This window comes from Salmo salar, chromosome 07 (genome assembly GCF_965601325.2).
Source record: "Salmo salar chromosome 07, fSalSal1, whole genome shotgun sequence".
NCBI classification, from domain to species: domain Eukaryota; kingdom Metazoa; phylum Chordata; class Actinopteri; order Salmoniformes; family Salmonidae; genus Salmo; species Salmo salar.
In genome coordinates, this window is record NC_138297.1 from 68,347,501 (window position 1) to 68,368,831 (window position 21,331).

Genomic DNA, 21,331 nt, shown 5'->3' on the forward strand with positions numbered 1-21,331 from the left:
GGAGAGGAGAGGAGCCTGGTACTCCCCTCAGAGATGTACTGTCTGCTGTAGAGAGGAGAGGAGAGGAACCTGGTACTCCCCTCAGAGATGTACTGTCTGCTGTAGAGAGGAGAGGAGAGGAACCTGGTACTCCCCTCAGAGATGTACTGTCTGCTGTAGAGAGGAGAGGAGAGGAACCTGGTACTCCCCTCAGAGATGTACTGTCTGCTGTAGAGAGGAGAGGAACCTGGTACTCCCCTCAGAGATGTACTGTCTGCTGTAGAGAGGAGAGGAGCCTGGTACTCCCCTCAGAGATGTACTGTCTGCTGTAGAGAGGAGAGGAACCTGGTACTCCCCTCAGAGATGTACTGTCTGCTGTAGAGAGGAGAGGAACCTGGTACTCCCCTCAGAGATGTACTGTCTGCTGTAGAGAGGAGAGGAACCTGGTACTCCCCTCAGAGATGTACTGTCTGCTGTAGAGAGGAGAGGAACCTGGTACTCCCCTCAGAGATGTACTGTCTGCTGTAGAGAGGAGAGGAGAGGAACCTGGTACTCCCCTCAGAGATGTACTGTCTGCTGTAGAGAGGAGAGGAGAGGAACCTGGTACTCCCCTCAGAGATGTACTGTCTGCTGTAGAGAGGAGAGGAACCTGGTACTCCCCTCAGAGATGTACTGTCTGCTGTAGAGAGGAGAGGAGCCTGGTACTCCCCTCAGAGATGTACTGTCTGCTGTAGAGAGACTCCCCTCAGAGATGTACTGTCTGCTGTAGAGAGGAGAGGAACCTGGTACTCCCCTCAGAGATGTACTGTCTGCTGTAGAGAGGAGAGGAACCTGGTACTCCCCTCAGAGATGTACTGTCTGCTGTAGAGAGGAGAGGAACCTGGTACTCCCCTCAGAGATGTACTGTCTGCTGTAGAGAGGAGAGGAGCCTGGTACTCCCCTCAGAGATGTACTGTCTGCTGTAGAGAGGAGAGGAACCTGGTACTCCCCTCAGAGATGTACTGTCTGCTGTAGAGAGGAGAGGAACCTGGTACTCCCCTCAGAGATGTACTGTCTGCTGTAGAGAGGAGAGGAACCTGGTACTCCCCTCAGAGATGTACTGTCTGCTGTAGAGAGGAGAGGAGAGGACCTGGTACTCCCCTCAGAGATGTACTGTCTGCTGTAGAGAGGAGAGGAACCTGGTACTCCCCTCAGAGATGTACTGTCTGCTGTAGAGAGGAGAGGAACCTGGTACTCCCCTCAGAGATGTACTGTCTGCTGTAGAGAGGAGAGGAACCTGGTACTCCCCTCAGAGATGTACTGTCTGCTGTAGAGAGGAGAGGAGAGGAACCTGGTACTCCCCTCAGAGATGTACTGTCTGCTGTAGAGAGGAGAGGAGAGGAGAGGAGCCTGGTACTCCCCTCAGAGATGTACTGTCTGCTGTAGAGAGGAGAGGAGAGGAACCTGGTACTCCCCTCAGAGATGTACTGTCTGCTGTAGAGAGGAGAGGAGAGGAACCTGGTACTCCCCTCAGAGATGTACTGTCTGCTGTAGAGAGGAGAGGAGAGGAACCTGGTACTCCCCTCAGAGATGTACTGTCTGCTGTAGAGAGGAGAGGAACCTGGTACTCCCCTCAGAGATGTACTGTCTGCTGTAGAGAGGAGAGGAGCCTGGTACTCCCCTCAGAGATGTACTGTCTGCTGTAGAGAGGAGAGGAGAGGAACCTGGTACTCCCCTCAGAGATGTACTGTCTGCTGTAGAGAGGAGAGGAACCTGGTACTCCCCTCAGAGATGTACTGTCTGCTGTAGAGAGGAGAGGAACCTGGTACTCCCCTCAGAGATGTACTGTCTGCTGTAGAGAGGAGAGGAGAGGAACCTGGTACTCCCCTCAGAGATGTACTGTCTGCTGTAGAGAGGAGAGGAACCTGGTACTCCACTCAGAGATGTACTGTCTGCTGTAGAGAGGAGAGGAACCTGGTACTCCCCTCAGAGATGTACTGTCTGCTGTAGAGAGGAGAGGAACCTGGTACTCCCCTCAGAGATGTACTGTCTGCTGTAGAGAGGAGAGGAACCTGGTACTCCCCTCAGAGATGTACTGTCTGCTGTAGAGAGGAGAGGAGAGGAACCTGGTACTCCCCTCAGAGATGTACTGTCTGCTGTAGAGAGGAGAGGAACCTGGTACTCCCCTCAGAGATGTACTGTCTGCTGTAGAGAGGGAGGAGAGGAACCTGGTACTCCCCTCAGAGATGTACTGTCTGCTGTAGAGAGGAGAGGAACCTGGTACTCCCCTCAGAGATGTACTGTCTGCTGTAGAGAGGAGAGGAACCTGGTACTCCCCTCAGAGATGTACTGTCTGCTGTAGAGAGGAGAGGAACCTGGTACTCCCCTCAGAGATGTACTGTCTGCTGTAGAGAGGAGAGGAACCTGGTACTCCCCTCAGAGATGTACTGTCTGCTGTAGAGAGGAGAGGAGAGGAACCTGGTACTCCCCTCAGAGATGTACTGTCTGCTGTAGAGAGGAGAGGAGAGGAACCTGGTACTCCCCTCAGAGATGTACTGTCTGCTGTAGAGAGGAGAGGAACCTGGTACTCCCCTCAGAGATGTACTGTCTGCTGTAGAGAGGAGAGGAACCTGGTACTCCCCTCAGAGATGTACTGTCTGCTGTAGAGAGGAGAGGAACCTGGTACTCCCCTCAGAGATGTACTGTCTGCTGTAGAGAGGAGAGGGACCTGGTACTCCCCTCAGAGATGTACTGTCTGCTGTAGAGAGGAGAGGAGCCTGGTACTCCCCTCAGAGATGTACTGTCTGCTGTAGAGAGGAGAGGAACCTGGTACTCCCCTCAGAGATGTACTGTCTGCTGTAGAGAGGAGAGGAGCCTGGTACTCCACTCAGAGATGTACTGTCTGCTGTAGAGAGGAGAGGAGAGGAACCTGGTACTCCCCTCAGAGATGTACTGTCTGCTGTAGAGAGGAGAGGAACCTGGTACTCCCCTCAGAGATGTACTGTCTGCTGTAGAGAGGAGAGGAGACCTGGTACTCCCCTCAGAGATCTCAGAGATGTACTGTCTGCTGTAGAGATGAGAGGGACCTGGTACTCCACTCAGAGATGTACTGTCTGCTGTAGAGAGGAGAGGAATCTGGTACTCCACTCAGAGATGTACTGTCTGCTGTAGAGAGGAGAGGAACCTGGTACTCCCCTCAGAGATGTACTGTCTGCTGTAGAGAGGAGAGGAGCCTGGTACTCCCCTCAGAGATGTACTGTCTGCTGTAGAGAGGAGAGGAGCCTGGTACTCCCCTCAGAGATGTACTGTCTGCTGTAGAGAGGAGAGGAGACCTGGTACTCCCCTCAGAGATGTACTGTCTGCTGTAGAGAGGAGAGGAACCTGGTACTCCCCTCAGAGATGTACTGTCTGCTGTAGAGAGGAGAGGAACCTGGTACTCCCCTCAGAGATGTACTGTCTGCTGTAGAGAGGAGAGGAGCCTGGTACTCCCCTCAGAGATGTACTGTCTGCTGTAGAGAGGAGAGGAACCTGGTACTCCCCTCAGAGATGTACTGTCTGCTGTAGAGAGGAGAGGAACCTGGTACTCCCCTCAGAGATGTACTGTCTGCAGAAGAACCAGAGCGGGAGGCTACATGGCAACAAGGCTCTTCAGTTATGTAAATGTCCCATTGTGGCTGTTGAAACTTTCACCACACGCAAGGCATGCAGAATTGGAGCATGACCGTATTTTGTGTGTGTGTGTGTGTGTGTGTGTGTGTGTGTGTGTGTGTGTGTGTGTGTGTGTGTGTGTGTGTGTGTGTGTGTGTGTGTGTGTGTGTGTGTGTGTGTGTGTGTGTGTGTGTGTGTGTGTGTGTGTGTGTGTGTGTGTGTGTGTGTGTGTGTGCATATTGCAGCCAGCTTTAGATGCAGCCTAAGGAGGTGTTAGTACAGCTGAGGCCCAGTGGCTGATTAGACTAAACCCTGACGTGTTCACGTGGCAGAAATAACCTCCTGTACTGCTCTTTTCCACCGCCGTCCCGGCGCCAACCGCTCTGCGCCGACCGCTCTGCGCCGACCGCTCCACACCGACTGCTCCACCCCGGCTTAACCATTGGTAAAGAATTAACTAAGCAACAATCTTTACATAATTACAGTGTGATGGAGGACACTTCTCAGTGGCCTACTGTAACCTAAAGGGTGTGATGGAGGACACTTGTCAGTGGCCTACTGTATCCTAAAGGGTGTGATGGAGGACACTTCTCAGTGGCCTACTGTACCCTAAAGGGTGTGACGGAGGACACTTGTCAATGACTCTACTGTATCCTAAAGGGTGTGACGGAGGACACTTGTCAATGACTCTACTGTAACCTAAAGGGTGTGATGGAGGACACTTCTCAGTAGCCTACTGTAACCTAAAGGGAGTGATGGAGGACACTTCTCAGTAGCCTACTGTAACCTAAAGGGTGTGATGGAGGACACTTCTCAGTGGCCTACTGTATCCCAAAGGGTGTGATGGAGGACACTTCTCAGTGGTCTACTGTATCCTAGAGGGTGTGATGGAGGGCACTTCTCAGTGGTCTACTGTATCCTAGAGGGTGTGATGGAGGACATTTGTCAATGACTCTACTGTAACCTAAAGGGTGTGACGGAGGACATTTGTCAATGACTCTACTGTAACCTAAAGGGTGTGACGGAGGACATTTGTCAATGACTCTACTGTAACCTAAAGGGTGTGATGGAGGACACTTGTCAATGACTCTACTGTAACCTAAAGGGTGTGATGGAGGACACTTGTCAATGACTCTACTGTAACCTAGAGGGTGTGATGGAGGACACTTGTCAATGACTCTACTGTAACCTAAAGGGTGTGATGGAGGACACTTGTCAATGACTCTACTGTATCCTAGAGGGTGTGATGGAGGACACTTGTCAATGACTCTACTGTAACCTAGAGGGTGTGATGGAGGACACTTGTCAATGACTCTACTGTAACCTAAAGGGTGTGATGGAGGACACTTGTCAATGACTCTACTGTATCCTAGAGGGTGTGATGGAGGACACTTGTCAATGACTCTACTGTAACCTAAAGGGTGTGATGGAGGACACTTGTAAATGTCTCTACTGTAACCTAAAGGGTGTGATGGAGGACACTTGTCAATGACTCTACTGTAACCTAGAGGGAAATATAGTTTGACTCCATGCCAGTTGGTTTCTGCCCTCTTGCCAACTACTTGTCACTCAAGGTCATGCCAATGTTAGGCATCAAAATACCATAAGGAACAGGAAGCTGATTGTCCCTCCAACTACCACCAATCAATTTGAACCATAGAAACAGACTGGCCCTCCAACTACCACCAATCAATTTGAACCATAGAAACAGACTGGCCCTCCAACTACCACCAATCAATTTGAACCATAGAAACAGACTGGCCCTCCAACTACCACCAATCAATTTGAACCATAGAAACAGACTGGCCCTCCAACTACCACCAATCAATTTGAACCATAGAAACAGACTGGCCCTCCAACTACCACCAATCAATTTGAACCATAGAAACAGACTGGCCCTCCTTCTACCACCAATCAATTTGAACCATAGAAACAGACTGGCCCTCCAACTACCACCAATCAATTTGAACCATAGAAACAGACTGGCCCAGACTGGCCCAATTTGAACCATAGAAACAGACTGGCCCAGACTGGCCCAATTTGAACCATAGAAACAGACTAGCCCAGACTGGCCCAATTTGAACCATTTACAGAATCATATACTCCCTATAGCTAGGGCCCTGTGTTTTGCACCATCATGTGACAGGCCTGGAATCAAACCTTTTCCATCAAACTGTCAACTTTCCTTTCTCTGTCAGATGGTCCAGCACCATCCTAAGAAAATAGCTTTCATTTCTGGTACAACTCTTATTTTAGGAAAAGGCTTAAAATACAGAACCAAATCTTTGAATGTCACATGATTGTGCAAAACACAAGACAGTAGACCTGTTTAACATCATCCTCTGGGTGGTTCAGTCTGACCTCTGGGTGGTTCAGTCTGACCTCTGGGTGGTTCAGTCTGACCTCTGGGTTGTTCAGTCTGACCTCTGGGTGGTTCAGTCTGACCTCTGGGTTGTTCAGTCTGACCTCTGGGTGGTTCAGTCTGACCTCTGGGTGGTTCAGTCTGACCTCTGGGTGGTTCAGTCTGACCTCTGGGTGGTTCAGTCTGTACTGTAGACCTGTTTAACACCATCCTCTGGGTTGTTCAGTCTGACCTCTGGGTGGTTCAGTCTGTACCTGCTGGGTTGTTCAGTCTGACCTCTGGGTGGTTCAGTCTGTACTGTAGACCTGTATAACATCATCCTCTGGGTGGTTCAGTCTGACCTCTGGGTGGTTCAGTCTGTACTGTAGACCTGTATAACACCATCCTCTGGGTGGTTCAGTCTGACCTCTGGGTGGTTCAGTCTGTACTGTAGACCTGTATAACACCATCCTCTGGGTGGTTCAGTCTGACCTCTGGGTGGTTCAGTCTGACCTCTGGGTGGTTCAGTCTGACCTCTGGGTGGTTCAGTCTGACCTCTGGGTTGTTCAGTCTGATCTCTGGGTTGTTCAGTCTGACCTCTGGGTTGTTCAGTCTGACCTCTGGGTTGATCAGTCTGACCTCTGGGTGGTTCAGTCTGTACTGTAGACCTGTATAACATCATCCTCTGGGTGGTTCAGTCTGACCTCTGGGTGGTTCAGTCTGTACTGTAGACCTGTTTAACACCATCCTCTGGGTTGTTCAGTCTGACCTCTGGGTGGTTCAGTCTGACCTCTGGGTGGTTCAGTCTGATCTCTGGGTTGTTCAGTCTGACCTCTGGGTGGTTCAGTCTGACCTCTGGGTGGTTCAGTCTGTACTGTAGACCTGTATAACATCATCCTCTGGGTGGTTCAGTCTGACCTCTGGGTGGTTCAGTCTGTACTGTAGACCTGTATAACACCATCCTCTGGGTTGTTCAGTCTGACCTCTGGGTTGTTCAGTCTGACCTCTGGGTTGTTCAGTCTGACCTCTGGGTGGTTCAGTCTGACCTCTGGGTTGTTCAGTCTGACCTCTGGGTTGAACAGTCTGACATCTGGGTCATACAGTCTGACATCTGGGTTGTTCAGTCTGACCTCTGGGTTGTTCAGTCTGACCTCTGGGTGGTTCAGTCTGTACTGTAGACCTGTATAACATCATCCTCTGGGTGGTTCAGTCTGACCTCTGGGTGGTTCAGTCTGTACTGTAGACCTGTATAACATCATCCTCTGGGTGGTTCAGTCTGACCTCTGGGTGGTTCAGTCTGATCTCTGGGTTGTTCAGTCTGACCTCTGGGTTGAACAGTCTGACCTCTGGGTGGTTCAGTCTGACCTCTGGGTGGTTCAGTCTGTACTGTAGACCTGTATAACATCATCCTCTGGGTGGTTCAGTCTGACCTCTGGGTGGTTCAGTCTGACCTCTGGGTGGTTCAGTCTGACCTCTGGGTGGTTCAGTCTGACCTCTGGGTGGTTCAGTCTGATCTCTGGGTTGTTCAGTCTGACCTCTGGGTTGTTCAGTCTGACCTCTGGGTTGTTCAGTCTGACCTCTGGGTGGTTCAGTCTGACCTCTGGGTGGTTCAGTCTGATCTCTGGGTTGTTCAGTCTGATCTCTGGGTGGTTCAGTCTGACCTCTGGGTTGTTCAGTCTGACCTCTGGGTGGTTCAGTCTGACCTCTGGGTTGTTCAGTCTGACCTCTGGTGACTGTGTTTAACCGACGGAGGAGTCACTACTGTACTGTATACAGTACCTTCGGAAAGTATTCAGACCCCTTGACTTGTTCCACATTTTGTTAGGTTACAGCCTTATTCTAAAATTGATTAAATTGTTTTTTTTCCCCCTCGTCAATCTACACACAATACCCCATAATGACAAATCAAAAACAGGTTTTTAGACATTTTTGTTAATTCAATAAAAATAAAGAACTGAAATATCATATTTACTTAAGTATTTAGACCCTTTACTCAGTACTTTGTTGAGGCACCTTTGGCAGCGATTACAGCCTCGAGTCTTCTTGGGTATGACGCTACAAGCTTGGCACATCTGTATTTGGGGAGTTTCACTCATTCTTCTCTGCAGATCCTCTTAAGCTCTGTCAGGTTGGATGGGGAGCGTCGCTGAACAGCTATTTTCAGGTTTCTCCAGAGATGTTCAAGTCCGGGCTCTGGCTGGGCCTCTCAAGGACAATCAGAAACTTGTCCCGAAGCCACTCCTGCGTTGTCTTGGTTGTGTGGTTAGGGTCATTGTCCTGTTGGAAGGTGAACCTTGGCCCCAGTCTAAGGTCCTGAGCGCTCTAGAGGAGGTTTTCATCAAGGATCTCTCTGTACTTTGCTCCATTCATCTTTCCCTTGATACTGACTAGCCTCCCAGTCCCTGCCGCTGAAAAACATCCCCACAGCATGATGCTGCCACCACCATGCTTCACCGCAGGGATGGCGCAAGGTGTCTTCCAGATGTGACGCTTGGCAATCTTGGTTTCATCAGACCAGAGAATCTTGTTTCTCATGGTCTGAGAGTCTTTAGGTGCCTTTTGGCAAACTCCAAGCGGGCTGTCATGTGCCTTTTACTGAGGAGTGGCTTCCATCTGGCCACTCTACCATAAAGGCCTAATTGGTGGAGTGCTGCAGAAATGGTTGTCCTTCTGGAAGGTTCTCCCATCACCACAGAGGAACTCTAGAGCTCTGTCAGAGTGACCATCTGGTTCTTGGTCACCTCTCTGACCAAGGCCCTTCTCCCGATTGCTCAGTTTGGCCGGGCGGCCATTCAAGAATGATGGAGTCCGCTGTGTACTTGGGGACCTTCAATGCTGCAGAAATATTTTGGTATCCTTCCACAGATCTGTGCCTCAACACAATCCTGTCTCGGAGCTCTAAGGACAATTCCTTTGCCCTCATGGCTTGGTTTTTGTTCTGGCATGCACTGTCAACTGTGGGACCTTATATAGACAGGTGTGTACTTTTCCAAATCATGTCCAATCAATAGAATTTATCACAGGTGGACTCCAATCAAGTTGTAGAAACATCTCAAGGATGATCAATGGAAACAGGATGCATCTGAGATCAATTTCGAGTCTCACAGCAAAGGGTCTGTATACTTATGTAAATACGTTTTTCTGTTTTTTAATTTTCAATACATTTGCTAAAATTTGTAAAACTGTTTTTGTTTAGTCATTATTTGGTATTGTGTGTAAATTGATGAGGGTTTTTGTATTTTTTCAATCCATTTTAGAATAAGGCTTTAACGTAACAAAATGTTGAAAAAGTCAAGGGTTCTAAATACTTTCCAAGCGCACTGTAAGTGCGTCCCAAATGTAACCCTGTTCCCTTTGTAGTGCACTACTTTTAACCAGAGCTCTCATAGGGAATTGGGTGCCATTTGGGATGCAGCCGAGGTCTCCCTCCTTCCCTCCACGGCCAGCAGCTCAGGCCCTCAGGTGCCACACACTCATTATCTCACACACACGCTACACACAACACACCCACCCACACACAACACACACACACACACAACACACACCCACACACACACACGCAACACACGCGCAACACACACACACACACACACACACACACACACACACACACACACACACACACATGCCCACACAACACACACACACACACACACACACACACACACACACACACACACACACACACACACACACACACACACACACACACACACACACACACACACACACACACACACACACACCTCAGCAGTAGGGCTGTCTATTGACCTTAACACAGAGTCTGTGTCTGTAAAGGGTGAGGACGACCCATCACATAACCTCTCTCCACCCTGCCAACCAGTACATCACTTCCCTGAGAGTAGATTGAACCGCTACCCCCACCACTTTACCTGCTACAATATAACTCTAGGAAATAACAGAGGAAGGATAGACAGACATGGACAAAATAAGCAAGTGAGTCCTCACACAAAACTTTCTTCCTTTACACTGTAAAACAGTTTACAAGAATTCAAGTCATGTTAACACTATTGCCCCTCTTCGTCCAGCTGGGTTAAAAAGGGATGGAATCTTAGAACATGGATCATTATCTCCATAGAATAACACGGATCATTATCTCCATAGAATAACATGGATCATTATCTCCATAGAATAACATGGATCATTATCTCCATAGAATAACTTGGATCATTATCTCCATAGAATAACTTGGATCATTATCTCCATAGAATAACTTGGATCATTATCTCCATAGAATAACATGGATCATTATCTCCATAGAATAACTTGGATCATTATCTCCATAGAATAACTTGGATCATTATCTCCATAGAATAACTTGGATCATTATCTCCATAGATTAACTTGGATCATTATCTCCATAGAATAACATGGATCATTATCTCCATATCCATATAATGTTCTATAGGATCCATCATCCACTAGCGTGATGATGATGATGATGATGAGCTGTCGTGCTTTAACAAATTTTCACATAATTATGTCTGCGTTCCAAATGGCACCCTATTCCCTACATAGTGCACTACCCTATGGGCCCTGGTCAAAATAAGTGCACTATATAGGGAATAGGGTGCCATTTGGGACACAAATGAGCCTATGTTATAATCACTCAGCCCAGTGGGTGGTGTGATGGTTATAATCACTCAGCCCTGTGGGTGGTATGATGGTTACTACTGTACTCTATAATACATGTTATAATCACTCAGCCCAGTTAGTGGTGTGATGGTTACTACTGTACTCTATAATACATGTTATAATCACTCAGCCCTGTGGGTGGTGTGATGGTTATAATCACTCAGCCCTGTGGGTGGTGTGATGGTTACTACTGTACTCTATAATTCATGTTATAATCACTCAGCCCTGTGGGTGGTGTGATGGTTACTACTGTACTCTATAATACATGTTATAATCACTCAGCCCTGTGGGTGGTGTGATGGTTATAATCACTCAGCCCTGTGGGTGGTATGATGGTTACTACTGTACTCTATAATACATGTTATAATCACTCAGCCCCGTTAGTGGTGTGGTGGTTACTACTGTACTCTATAATACATGTTATAATCACTCAGCCCTGTGGGTGGTGTGATGGTCATAATCACTCAGCCCTGTGGGTGGTGTGATGGCTACTACTGTACTCTATAATACATGTTATAATCACTCAGCCCTGTGGGTGGTGTGATGGTTACTACTGTACTCTATAATACATGTTATAATCACTCAGCCCTGTGGGTGGTATGATGGTTACTACTGTACTCTATAATACATGTTATAATCACTCAACCCTGTGGGTGGTGTGATGGTTATAATCACTCAGCCCTGTGGGTGGTGGATGGTTATAATCACTCAGCCCTGTGGGTGGTGTGACGGTTACTACTGTACTCTATAATACATGTTATAATCACTCAGCCCTGTGGGTGGTGTGATGGTTACTACTGTACTCCATAATACCTGTTATAATCACTCAGCCCTGTGGGTGGTGTGATGGTTACTACTGTACTCTATAATGCATGTTATAATCACTCAGCCCTGTGGGTGGTGTGATGGTTATAATCACTCAGCCCTGTGGGTGGTGTGATGGTTATAATCACTCAGCCCAGTCGGTGGTTTGATGGTTCTAATCACTCAGCCCTGTAGGTGGTGTGATGGTTACTACTGTATTCTATAATACATGTTATAATCACTCAGCCCTGTGGGTGGTGTGATGGTTACTACTGTACTTTATAATACATGTTATAATCACTCAGCCCTGTGGGTGGTGTGATGGTTACTACTGTACTTTATAATACATGTTATAATCACTCAGCCCTGTGGGTGGTGTGATGGTTATAATCACTCAGCCCTGTGGGTGGTATGATGGTTACTACTGTACTCTATTATACATGTTATAATCACTCAGCCCTGTGGGTGGTGTGATGGTTACTACTGTGCTCTATAATACATGTTATAATCACTCAGCCCTGTGGGTGGTGTGATGGTTACTACTGTACTCTATTATACATGTTATAATCACTCAGCCCTGTGGGTGGTGTGATGGTTATAATCACTCAGCCCTGTGGGTGGTGTGATGGTTATAATCACTCAGCCCTGTGGGTGGTGTGATGGTTACTACTGTACTCTATAATACATGTTATAATCACTCAGCCCTGTGGGTGGTGTGATGGTTATAATCACTCAGCCCTGTGGGTGGTGTGATGGTTATAATCACTCAGCCCTGTGGGTGGTGTGATGGTTACTACTGTACTCTATAATACATGTTATAATCACTCAGCCCTGTGGGTGGTGTGATGGTTACTACTGTACTCTATTATACATGTTATAATCTCTCAGCCCTGTGGGTGGTGTGATGGTTACTACTGTACTCTATTATACATGTTATAATCTCTCAGCCCTGTGGGTGGTGTGATGGTTATAATCACTCAGCCCTGTGGGTGGTATGATGGTTACTACTGTACTCTATGATACATGTTATAATCTCTCAGCCCTGTGGGTGGTGTGATGGTTATAATCACTCAGCCCTGTGGGTGGTGTGATGGTTATAATCACTCAGCCCTGTGGGTGGTATGATGGTTACTACTGTACTCTATTATACATGTTATAATCTCTCAGCCCTGTGGGTGGTGTGATGGTTATAATCACTCAGCCCTGTGGGTGGTATGATGGTTACTACTGTACTCTATGATACATGTTAATATCACTCAGCCCTGTGGGTGGTATGATGGTTACTACTGTACTCTATGATACATGCGCCTGTTTACTGCAGTGACAGGAATTGATGGATTGTCCTCTTGTTTACCATACAAGAGAAACACCACATTACTCAGTGTGTGTTCATCACAGTCAGGCTGTTTTCCCCTCTAGCACTGTGACTCTCTGTCTCACTATAGTGTAGACTGGTAAGACCATCCATTCAGTGTGTGTATGCGGTGTGTGTGTGTGTGTGTGTGTGTGTGTGTGTGTGTGTGTGTGTGTGTGTGTGTGTGTGTGTGTGTGTGTGTGTGTGTGTGTGTGTGTGTGTGTGTGGTGGTGGTGGTGGGGTATGTGTGTATGTGTGTGTTTGCATGCGTGTGCTCGTGTGGATGGATGTCCACATCGACGGCACCATGCATCAGCCTGTTCCTCGCCGGCGACGCTGAGAGTAGCGATCACTCTTACCACAGGAAATACATGTCAAACTAAATGACACCTCGCTGTTCTCTACCCTCCCTCGCTCTCTGTCGACATACACATGCAGGAACAAAATATAGTTCTATGGTTCTATGTTGATGATGATGTTAACATTAACATCAACATAGAACCACAGAACTATATTTTGTTCCTGCATGTGTATGTCGACATAACTACTTAGAGCCTCCATGATATCATCATCATAGAACTACGTAGAGCCTCCATGATATCATCATAGAACTACGTAGAGCCTCCATGATATCATCATCATAGAACTACGTAGAGCCTCCATGATATCATCATAGAACTACGTAGAGCCTCCATGATATCATCATCATAGAACTACGCAGAGCCTCCATGACATCATCATCATAGAACTACGCAGAGCCTCCATGACATCATCATCATAGAACTACGTAGAGCCTCCATGACATCATCATAGAACTACTTAGAGCCTCCATGACATCATCATAGAACTACTTAGAGCCTCCATGACATCATCATAGAACTATTTAGAGCCTCCATGACATCATCATCATAGAACTACGTAGAGCCTCCATGACATCATCATCATCATAGAACTACTTAGAACCTCCATGATATCATCATCATAGAACTACTTAGAGCCTCCATGACATCATCATCATAAAACTACTTAGAGCCTCCATGACATCATCATAGAACTATGTAGAGCCTCCATGACATTAGCATCATCATAGAACTACTTAGAGCCTCCAAAACATTAGCATCATCATAGAACTACATAGAGCCTCCATGACATTAGCATCATCATAGAACTACTTAGAGCCTCCAAAACATTAGCATCATCATAGAACTACATAGAGCCTACATGACATTAGCATCACCATAGAACTACTTAGAGCCTCCATGACATCATCATCAACATAGAACTACTTAGAGCCTCCATCACAGTACATCATCATCATAGAACTACTTAGAGCCTCCATGACATCATCATCAACATAGAACTACTTAGAGCCTCCATTACAGTACATCATTATCATAGAACTACTTAGAGCCTCCATGACATCATCATCAACATAGAACTACTTAGAGCCTCCATTACAGTACATCAACGTCATAGAACTAATTAGAGCCTCCATGACATCAACATCAACATTGACCTACTTAGAGCCTCCATTACAGTACATCAACGTCATAGAACTAATTAGAACCTCCATGACATCAACATCAACATAGAACTACTTAGAGCCTCCATTACAGTACATCATCATCATAGAACTACTTAGAGAATCCATGACATCAGCATAGAACTACTTAGAGACTCCATGACATCATCATCATAGAACTAGTTAGAGCCTCCATGACATCATCATCATAGAACTACTTAGAGACTCCATGACATCATAATCATGGAACTAGTTAGAGCCTCCATGACATCATCATCATAGAACTAGTTAGAGCCTCCATGACATCAACCTAGAACTACTTAGAGCCTCCATTACAGTACATCAACATCATATAACTACTTGAGCCAGCCAATCGGCAGTGAGCCCCGACTCATAATCATGGAACTAGTTAGAGCCTCCATGACATCATCATCATGGAACTAGTTAGAGCCTCCATGACATCAACATTGAACTACTTAGAGCCTCCATTACAGTACATCAACATCATATAACTACTTAGAGAATCCATGACATCATAATCATGGAACTAGTTAGAGCCTCCATGACATCAACATTGAACTACTTAGAGCCTCCATGACATCAACATTGAACTACTTAGAGCCTCCATGGGGATTCGAACAAGCGACGTTCCGGTTACTGTCCCAACCTGCCACCCACATGACCATGGCTCCTACAGGCCTATTGAAGAGTCTAGATGAACATGTTACCTGAAAGACTTGTTCAAAACACTTACAGTACACACACACAAACACACTCACGCACACACGCTCGGACGCACTCACAAACACACACACAAACACACTCACGCATGCACACACTCACAAACACACACACGCTCGGACGCACTCACACACACACACACAGACTCACACACACACACACACACACACACACACACACACACACACACACACTCACACACACACACACACACACACACACACACACACACACAGACACACAGACACACACACACACACACACAGACACTAATGCCGTAGCATTCAATTGCCGCGGGCTCCAGAGACAAGCACAGCAGCTTGAAATCAGCTGAGTGGCAGCAGACATTTAACAGAATTCCCTGTGAGGCTGCATGAGGACTAACAAACTAATGAAACAATGTGGACCAAAGGGAATGTGTGTGTGTGTGTGTGTGTGTGTGTGTGTGTGTGTGTGTGTGTGTGTGTGTGTGTGCTTGTGTGTGTGTGTGTGTCGACAGCAGTAGAACGACAGAACTGAACCAGTGCTTTATTTCCCACATCCTCTCATTCTTTTTTCCTTCCTTCCTTCCTTCCTTCCCTCCTTCCTTCCTTCCTCCCTCCCTTCCTCCCTTCCTTCCTCCCTCCCTTCCTCCCTTCCTCCTTCTCTCCCTCCCTTCCTTTCTCCAGATCCGGCTGTATGCCAGGCCCAACGCCATCCAGAGCGGAGCGGGTGACTATGCTCTCCACATCACAAAGAGACTCCTCCAGTTCTATGAGGATTACTTCAAAGTCAAATACTCCCTGCCCAAATTAGGTGAGACACGTGGGACCCGGGGCTAACCTAACTCTGTACTGTTCTGTTCTGTACTGCGTGGTTGGAATACTGCTTCTCACCAAGGTACACACACACACACACACACACACACACACACACACACACACACACACACACACACACACACACACACACACACACACACACACACATACACACACACATACACACACACACACACACATACAGCAAGGCTTGTTGTCGATAGTGAGAGGATTTCCTGGACAGGGGAATCCTTGGTGTGGAAGGCTATTCTGTATTGCTATGGCTACGTTACCCTGTGCAGAATGGTAGCCCTTTTAAAGACAGTTTATTCTATGGCTACGTTACCCTGTGCAGAATGGTAGCCCTTTTAAAGACAGTTTATTCTATGGCTACGTTACCCTGTGCAGAATGGTAGCCCTTTTAAAGACAGTTTATTCTATGGCTACGTTACCCTGTGCAGAATGGTAGCCCTTTTAAAGACAGTTTATTCTATGGCTACGTTACCCTGTGCAGAATGGTAGCCCTTTTAAAGACAGTTTATTCTATGGCTACGTTACCCTGTGCAGAATGGTAGCCCTTTTAAAGACAGTTTATTCTATGGCTACGTTACCCTGTGCAGAATGCTAGCCCTTTTAAAGACTCCACTCTGTGATTGTCAGAATTCAGTAGTGTAATGTTCATTCTAGGGCTGTTAGATTGTTGGAATCATCGGTTGTGATTTCTCTGTAGTTGATGTGTGTATGGCGGTTTGTGTGTGTGTGTGTAGGTCTATTTGTGTGTATGTAAATGTGTGTGTGTGTCTCTGTGTGTGTGTATGTGTGTGTGTGTGCAGCCTGACATCAGAAGTCTACTCTGTCGGTGTCTCTCTCCATTGGGTTTCTGTCAGTTTGGCGTGTTCATTTAAATATACCCATCAATCTTCCCCAACAGACTCCTTCTCTCCCTCTCTCCCTTTCTCCTTGTCTCCCTCCCTCTTTGACACTCTCTCCATCTCCCACTCTCCCTCCCTCCTATCCTCTCTCCCGCTCTCTCTCTCCCTCTCAATCCCTCCCTCCTGTCTTCCTCCCTCCTTTCCTCTCTCCATCTCTCTCCCTCCCTCTCAATCCCTCCCTCTCTCCCGTCTCCCACTCTCCCTCCCTCCTTGCCTCTCTCCTGCTCTCTCCCTCCCTCACAATCCCTCCCGTCTCCCTCCCTATTTTCCTCTCTCTCTCCCGCTCTCTCCCTCCCTCTCAATCCCTCCCTCCCGTCTCCCACTCTCCCTCCCTCCTTTCCTCTCTCCCGCTCTCTCCCTCCCTCTCAATCCCTCCCTCCCGTCTCCCTCCCTCTCAATCCCTCCCTCCCGCCAGCTCTCTCCCCACTTGTGTGTGCTCTTAAATGCCCTCCCTCCCTCGCTGCCTCCCCCCTCCCTCCCTCCCTCGCTGCCTCCCTCTCTCCCGGCGGCGCTAGGCTCCATCTGCTAGCTGTGGCAGCATGGCGTTGTGCGGAATGGCAAGGCAAGGCTCCACGGGGCTCATTGGAGAACTAACCCAACTGCTTCAGGGCCTCAGAATGTAGTGTACTTTAACACACAGGCATCAGTCTCTGTCTGTCTATAGCATATATTAGGAGACAGAGCTCCTGGTGGTTCCTTTGTTATTATTGTTGTTGTTGTTGTACGGTTATGGAAAAGGAGCATGGGTAAAGTATTTATCAGGGTGTCATAGCTGCATTTTAAGTATCCATCTTGTCTCTCTGTGGCTGCTGAGATGCGCTTTACCAAAATGGTTGTTGTCATACGTTCATCTCATAAGGACCCATTTGAATTGGTATTTCCTTTTCTGAAATGTGCTCCCCACTGATTGCTAACATGTATTTTGTTGGCCTCTTCTCCCTACTAATACAGTTTCATAAGTAGGAATGTGATATAGAGCTGATTGCATATGGTTTCATGTAGTCACCTTCAGAAGTGTTTGAGGAGTTTGACTGTATTGACTTGGTTGGCAAACATTTTTTTATAGGAGCAAGGAGTCAAGTAAGGATCTATCTAGATATCTAGAAATCTAGAAATCTCTAGATCTGTCTGTCTGTCTGTCTGTCTGTCTGTCTGTCTGTCTGTCTGTCTGTCTGTCTGTCTGTCTGTCTGTCTGTCTGTCTGTCTGTCTGTCTGTCTGTCTGGTGACCTCATCTATTGTTCTTCTCTAAGTAAACAACCTAGCCTATTAGAGAATCTGGAGGTGTGGCTTGTTGGAGGCGTGGCCTTGGTCTTTGGCCACCCATGGAATAAATTGTCATGTCAGTCCATGTGTTATGTTGTAGTCTGTTAGTGAAGCCAAAGCCTGTACACTGTCACTTCTACTGTGTTAATGAGACTAACATACACTCACTGGCCAGTTTATTAGGTACTCTACCCTGTTCATGAAAATGGATTGCTCCTATAGAAAGTGAGTCATTTGGCTGTGGCTTGCTATATACAGCAGGCAGACAGGCATTGCGACATTCAGTTACTGTTTGATTGGATGTTAGAATGGGTAACACGAGTGACCTAAGAGACTATAAGCGTTGTATGATCGTCGGTGCCAGGTGCGCTGGATCTGCTGTCTCATTAACGGCTGCTCTCCTCTTCACACACGACAGTGTCTAGGGTTTACAGAGAATGGTGCGACCAACAAAAAACATCCAATCAGCGGCAATACTGTGAGTGAAAACAGCTTGTTGATGAGAGGTTCAATGAGAATGGAAAGAATGGTGCAAGCTAACAGGTGGGCCACAAACAGACAAATAACGGCTCAGAACAACAGTGGTGCAGAATGGCATCTCGAAAGCACACAACACGTCAATCCTTGTCACAGATTGGCTATTGCAGCAGACGACCACTCTGGGTTCCTATCAGATAAAAACAAGAAGCAGCAGCTCTTGCGGGGAATGTTTTCCTGGCACACGTTAGGTCCCTTGATACCAGTTGAGCAACGATTGAACATTATTGCTGACCAAACCCACCAGAGCCTCTTTGGGATGAGATGGAACGGGGCTGTTGGCAGCGTGAACGTACCGCCGTCCAATCAGCAGCCTGATGCCATCACGTCAGCATGGACCAACATCCCTGTGGTACGTTTATGACACCTTGTAGAATCCATGCCCCAAAAAATGCACGGTGTTCTGGAGGCAAAGTGTGTGGGGGGGGGTCCGACCCAGTTGTAGATGGGTGTACCTAATAAACTGTCCTCTGAGTGTAAGTGCATGTGGTACCAAAGAGCCTACTGGAGTTCCATTGTTACGACAGTCCCCATTTTGTTACATTGGTGTCAGAAGTGGGATGGTGTCCGTGGGGCCATCAGAGAGGTGTGTTGACGTGAGGGACTTGCAATAGAGAAGTGTAGGGACAGGCTCTCCCGAAGGAACGGGGTAATGGAGCAACCTTAACCCAACACCTAGTCACCTCAACCCAACACCTAGTCACCTTAACCCAACACCTAGTCACCTCAACCCAACACCTAGTCACCTTAACCCAACACCTAGTCACCTTAACCCAACACCTAGTCACCTTAACCCAACACCTAGTCACCTCAACACCTAGTCACCTCAACCCAACACCTAGTCACCTTAACCCAACACCTAGTCACCTTAACCCAACACCTAGTCACCTTAACCCAACACCTAGTCACCTTAACCCAGCACCTAGTCACCTCAACCCAACACCTAGTCACCTTAACCCAACACCTAGTCACCTTAACCCAACACCTAGTCACCTCAACCCAACACCTAGTCACCTCAACCCAACACCTAGTCACCTCAACCCAACACCTAGTCACATCAACACCTAGTCACCTTAACCCAACACCTAGTCACCTTAACCCAACACCTAGTCACCTTAACCCAACACCTAGTCACCTCAACCCAACACCTAGTCACCTTAACCCAACACCTAGTCACCTCAACCCAACACCTAGTCACCTCAACACCTAGTCACCTCAACCCAACATCTAGTCACCTCAACCCAACACCTAGTCACCTTAACCCAACACCTAGTCACCTTAACCCAACACCTAGTCACCTCAACCCAACACCTAGTCACCTTAACCCAACACCTAGTCACCTCAACCCAACACCTAGTCACCTCAACACCTAGTCACCTTAACCCAACACCTAGTCACCTTAACCCAACACCTAGTCACCTTAACCCAACACCTAGTCACCTCAACCCAACACCTAGTCACCTTAACCCAACACCTAGTCACCTCAACCCAACACCTAGTCACCTCAACCCAACACCTAGTCACCTCATCACAACAACCTCATCAACAGGTTCAGAGCTCTTGACGTAACGGTAAGGTGCTGGCTTGGCTGTCGATGGACCGGGGTCTGAGTCATGGTCAGGGCGACCCCCCCCCCCCAACCCCGCCCAAATTTGCTACGCTATATTAGGTCTCGTTGGACAAGGGAGAAAATGTCATGACATTGGAAGTTAGATTACTCTGTGTCTCCTCTCTGACAATTCAGGATTGCTTCGTCTGAAATTTCACCCTATTCCCCATCTAGTGCACTATTTAGGGAATAGGTTGTCATTTCAGACATAACTCTGCTCAAAACTAGTGCACTGCGTAGGGATCTGAGCGCCCTGTCAGATTTGCCTCATCACGTCATGATTCCGGTGTGAAGTGAGGCCTCGGTGATGACATGTCCTAGATATAATGTGTGTTGTGGTTATATAAAGGCACCATCTGGGTGCTGTGTAGAGACAGCAGTTGGAGGCCCCCAGGACCTAACAGCTAGGGCCATGCAGCACTGATTCATACTGCCTGCCTACTGACACTCTGTTGAATGCAACCACATAGGATGAAATCACATGGAAAGATGGCCTGCCTGTAGCGTATAGCACCGTAGCACACTAACACGCTAGCACCCTAACACACTAGCATGCTAACACGCTAACTCGCTAGCACTCGTACAACACAGCATTTTGAAAACTTCAGAGGAACACGAGGATAATTCTGTTCTTTTTTCTAACTGATTGGGATTGTAGACTGTTCACATAGACCAATCGATCTGTTTTGTAGCCTTTTAAACAATAAAGATTATCTTTGAATATAATTTCATTTCCGACGCTCCTACAGAAGCAGGCCTCATATGTGAAAGGCTTTTAAAGTGGATTTCCTTTATAAACGATAAGAGAAAGACTTAAATAATAGAGGGACAGATAGTTTCATTGAAAGGGCATTGTGTCGTTGTGAACTAATAATGACAGATAGTTTCATTGAAAGGGCATTGTGTCATTGTGAACTAATAATGACAGATATTTCCATTGAAAGGGCATTGTGTCGTTGTGAACTAATAATGACAGATATTTCCATTGAAAGGGCATTGTGTCATTGTGAACTAATAATGACAGATAGTTCCATTGAAAGGGCATTGTGTCATTGTGAACTAATAATGACAGATAGTTTCATTGAAAGGGCATTGTGTCATTGTGAACTAATAATGACAGATATTTCCATTGAAAGGGCATTGTGTCGTTGTGAACTAATAATGA

At 47.2% G+C, this 21,331-nt stretch overlaps 1 protein-coding gene across 1 annotated transcript in view; it reads left to right on the plus strand.

Moving 5' to 3' along the window:
* The window catches only part of LOC106595568 (thyrotropin-releasing hormone-degrading ectoenzyme), a 410,422-nt gene that overhangs the window by 46,795 nt on the left and 342,296 nt on the right, over positions 1–21,331 (plus strand). The window contains 1 exon segment of the mRNA XM_082978004.1: positions 15,693–15,819. Within this exon segment, the coding sequence (XP_082834130.1) occupies positions 15,693–15,819 (127 nt within the window).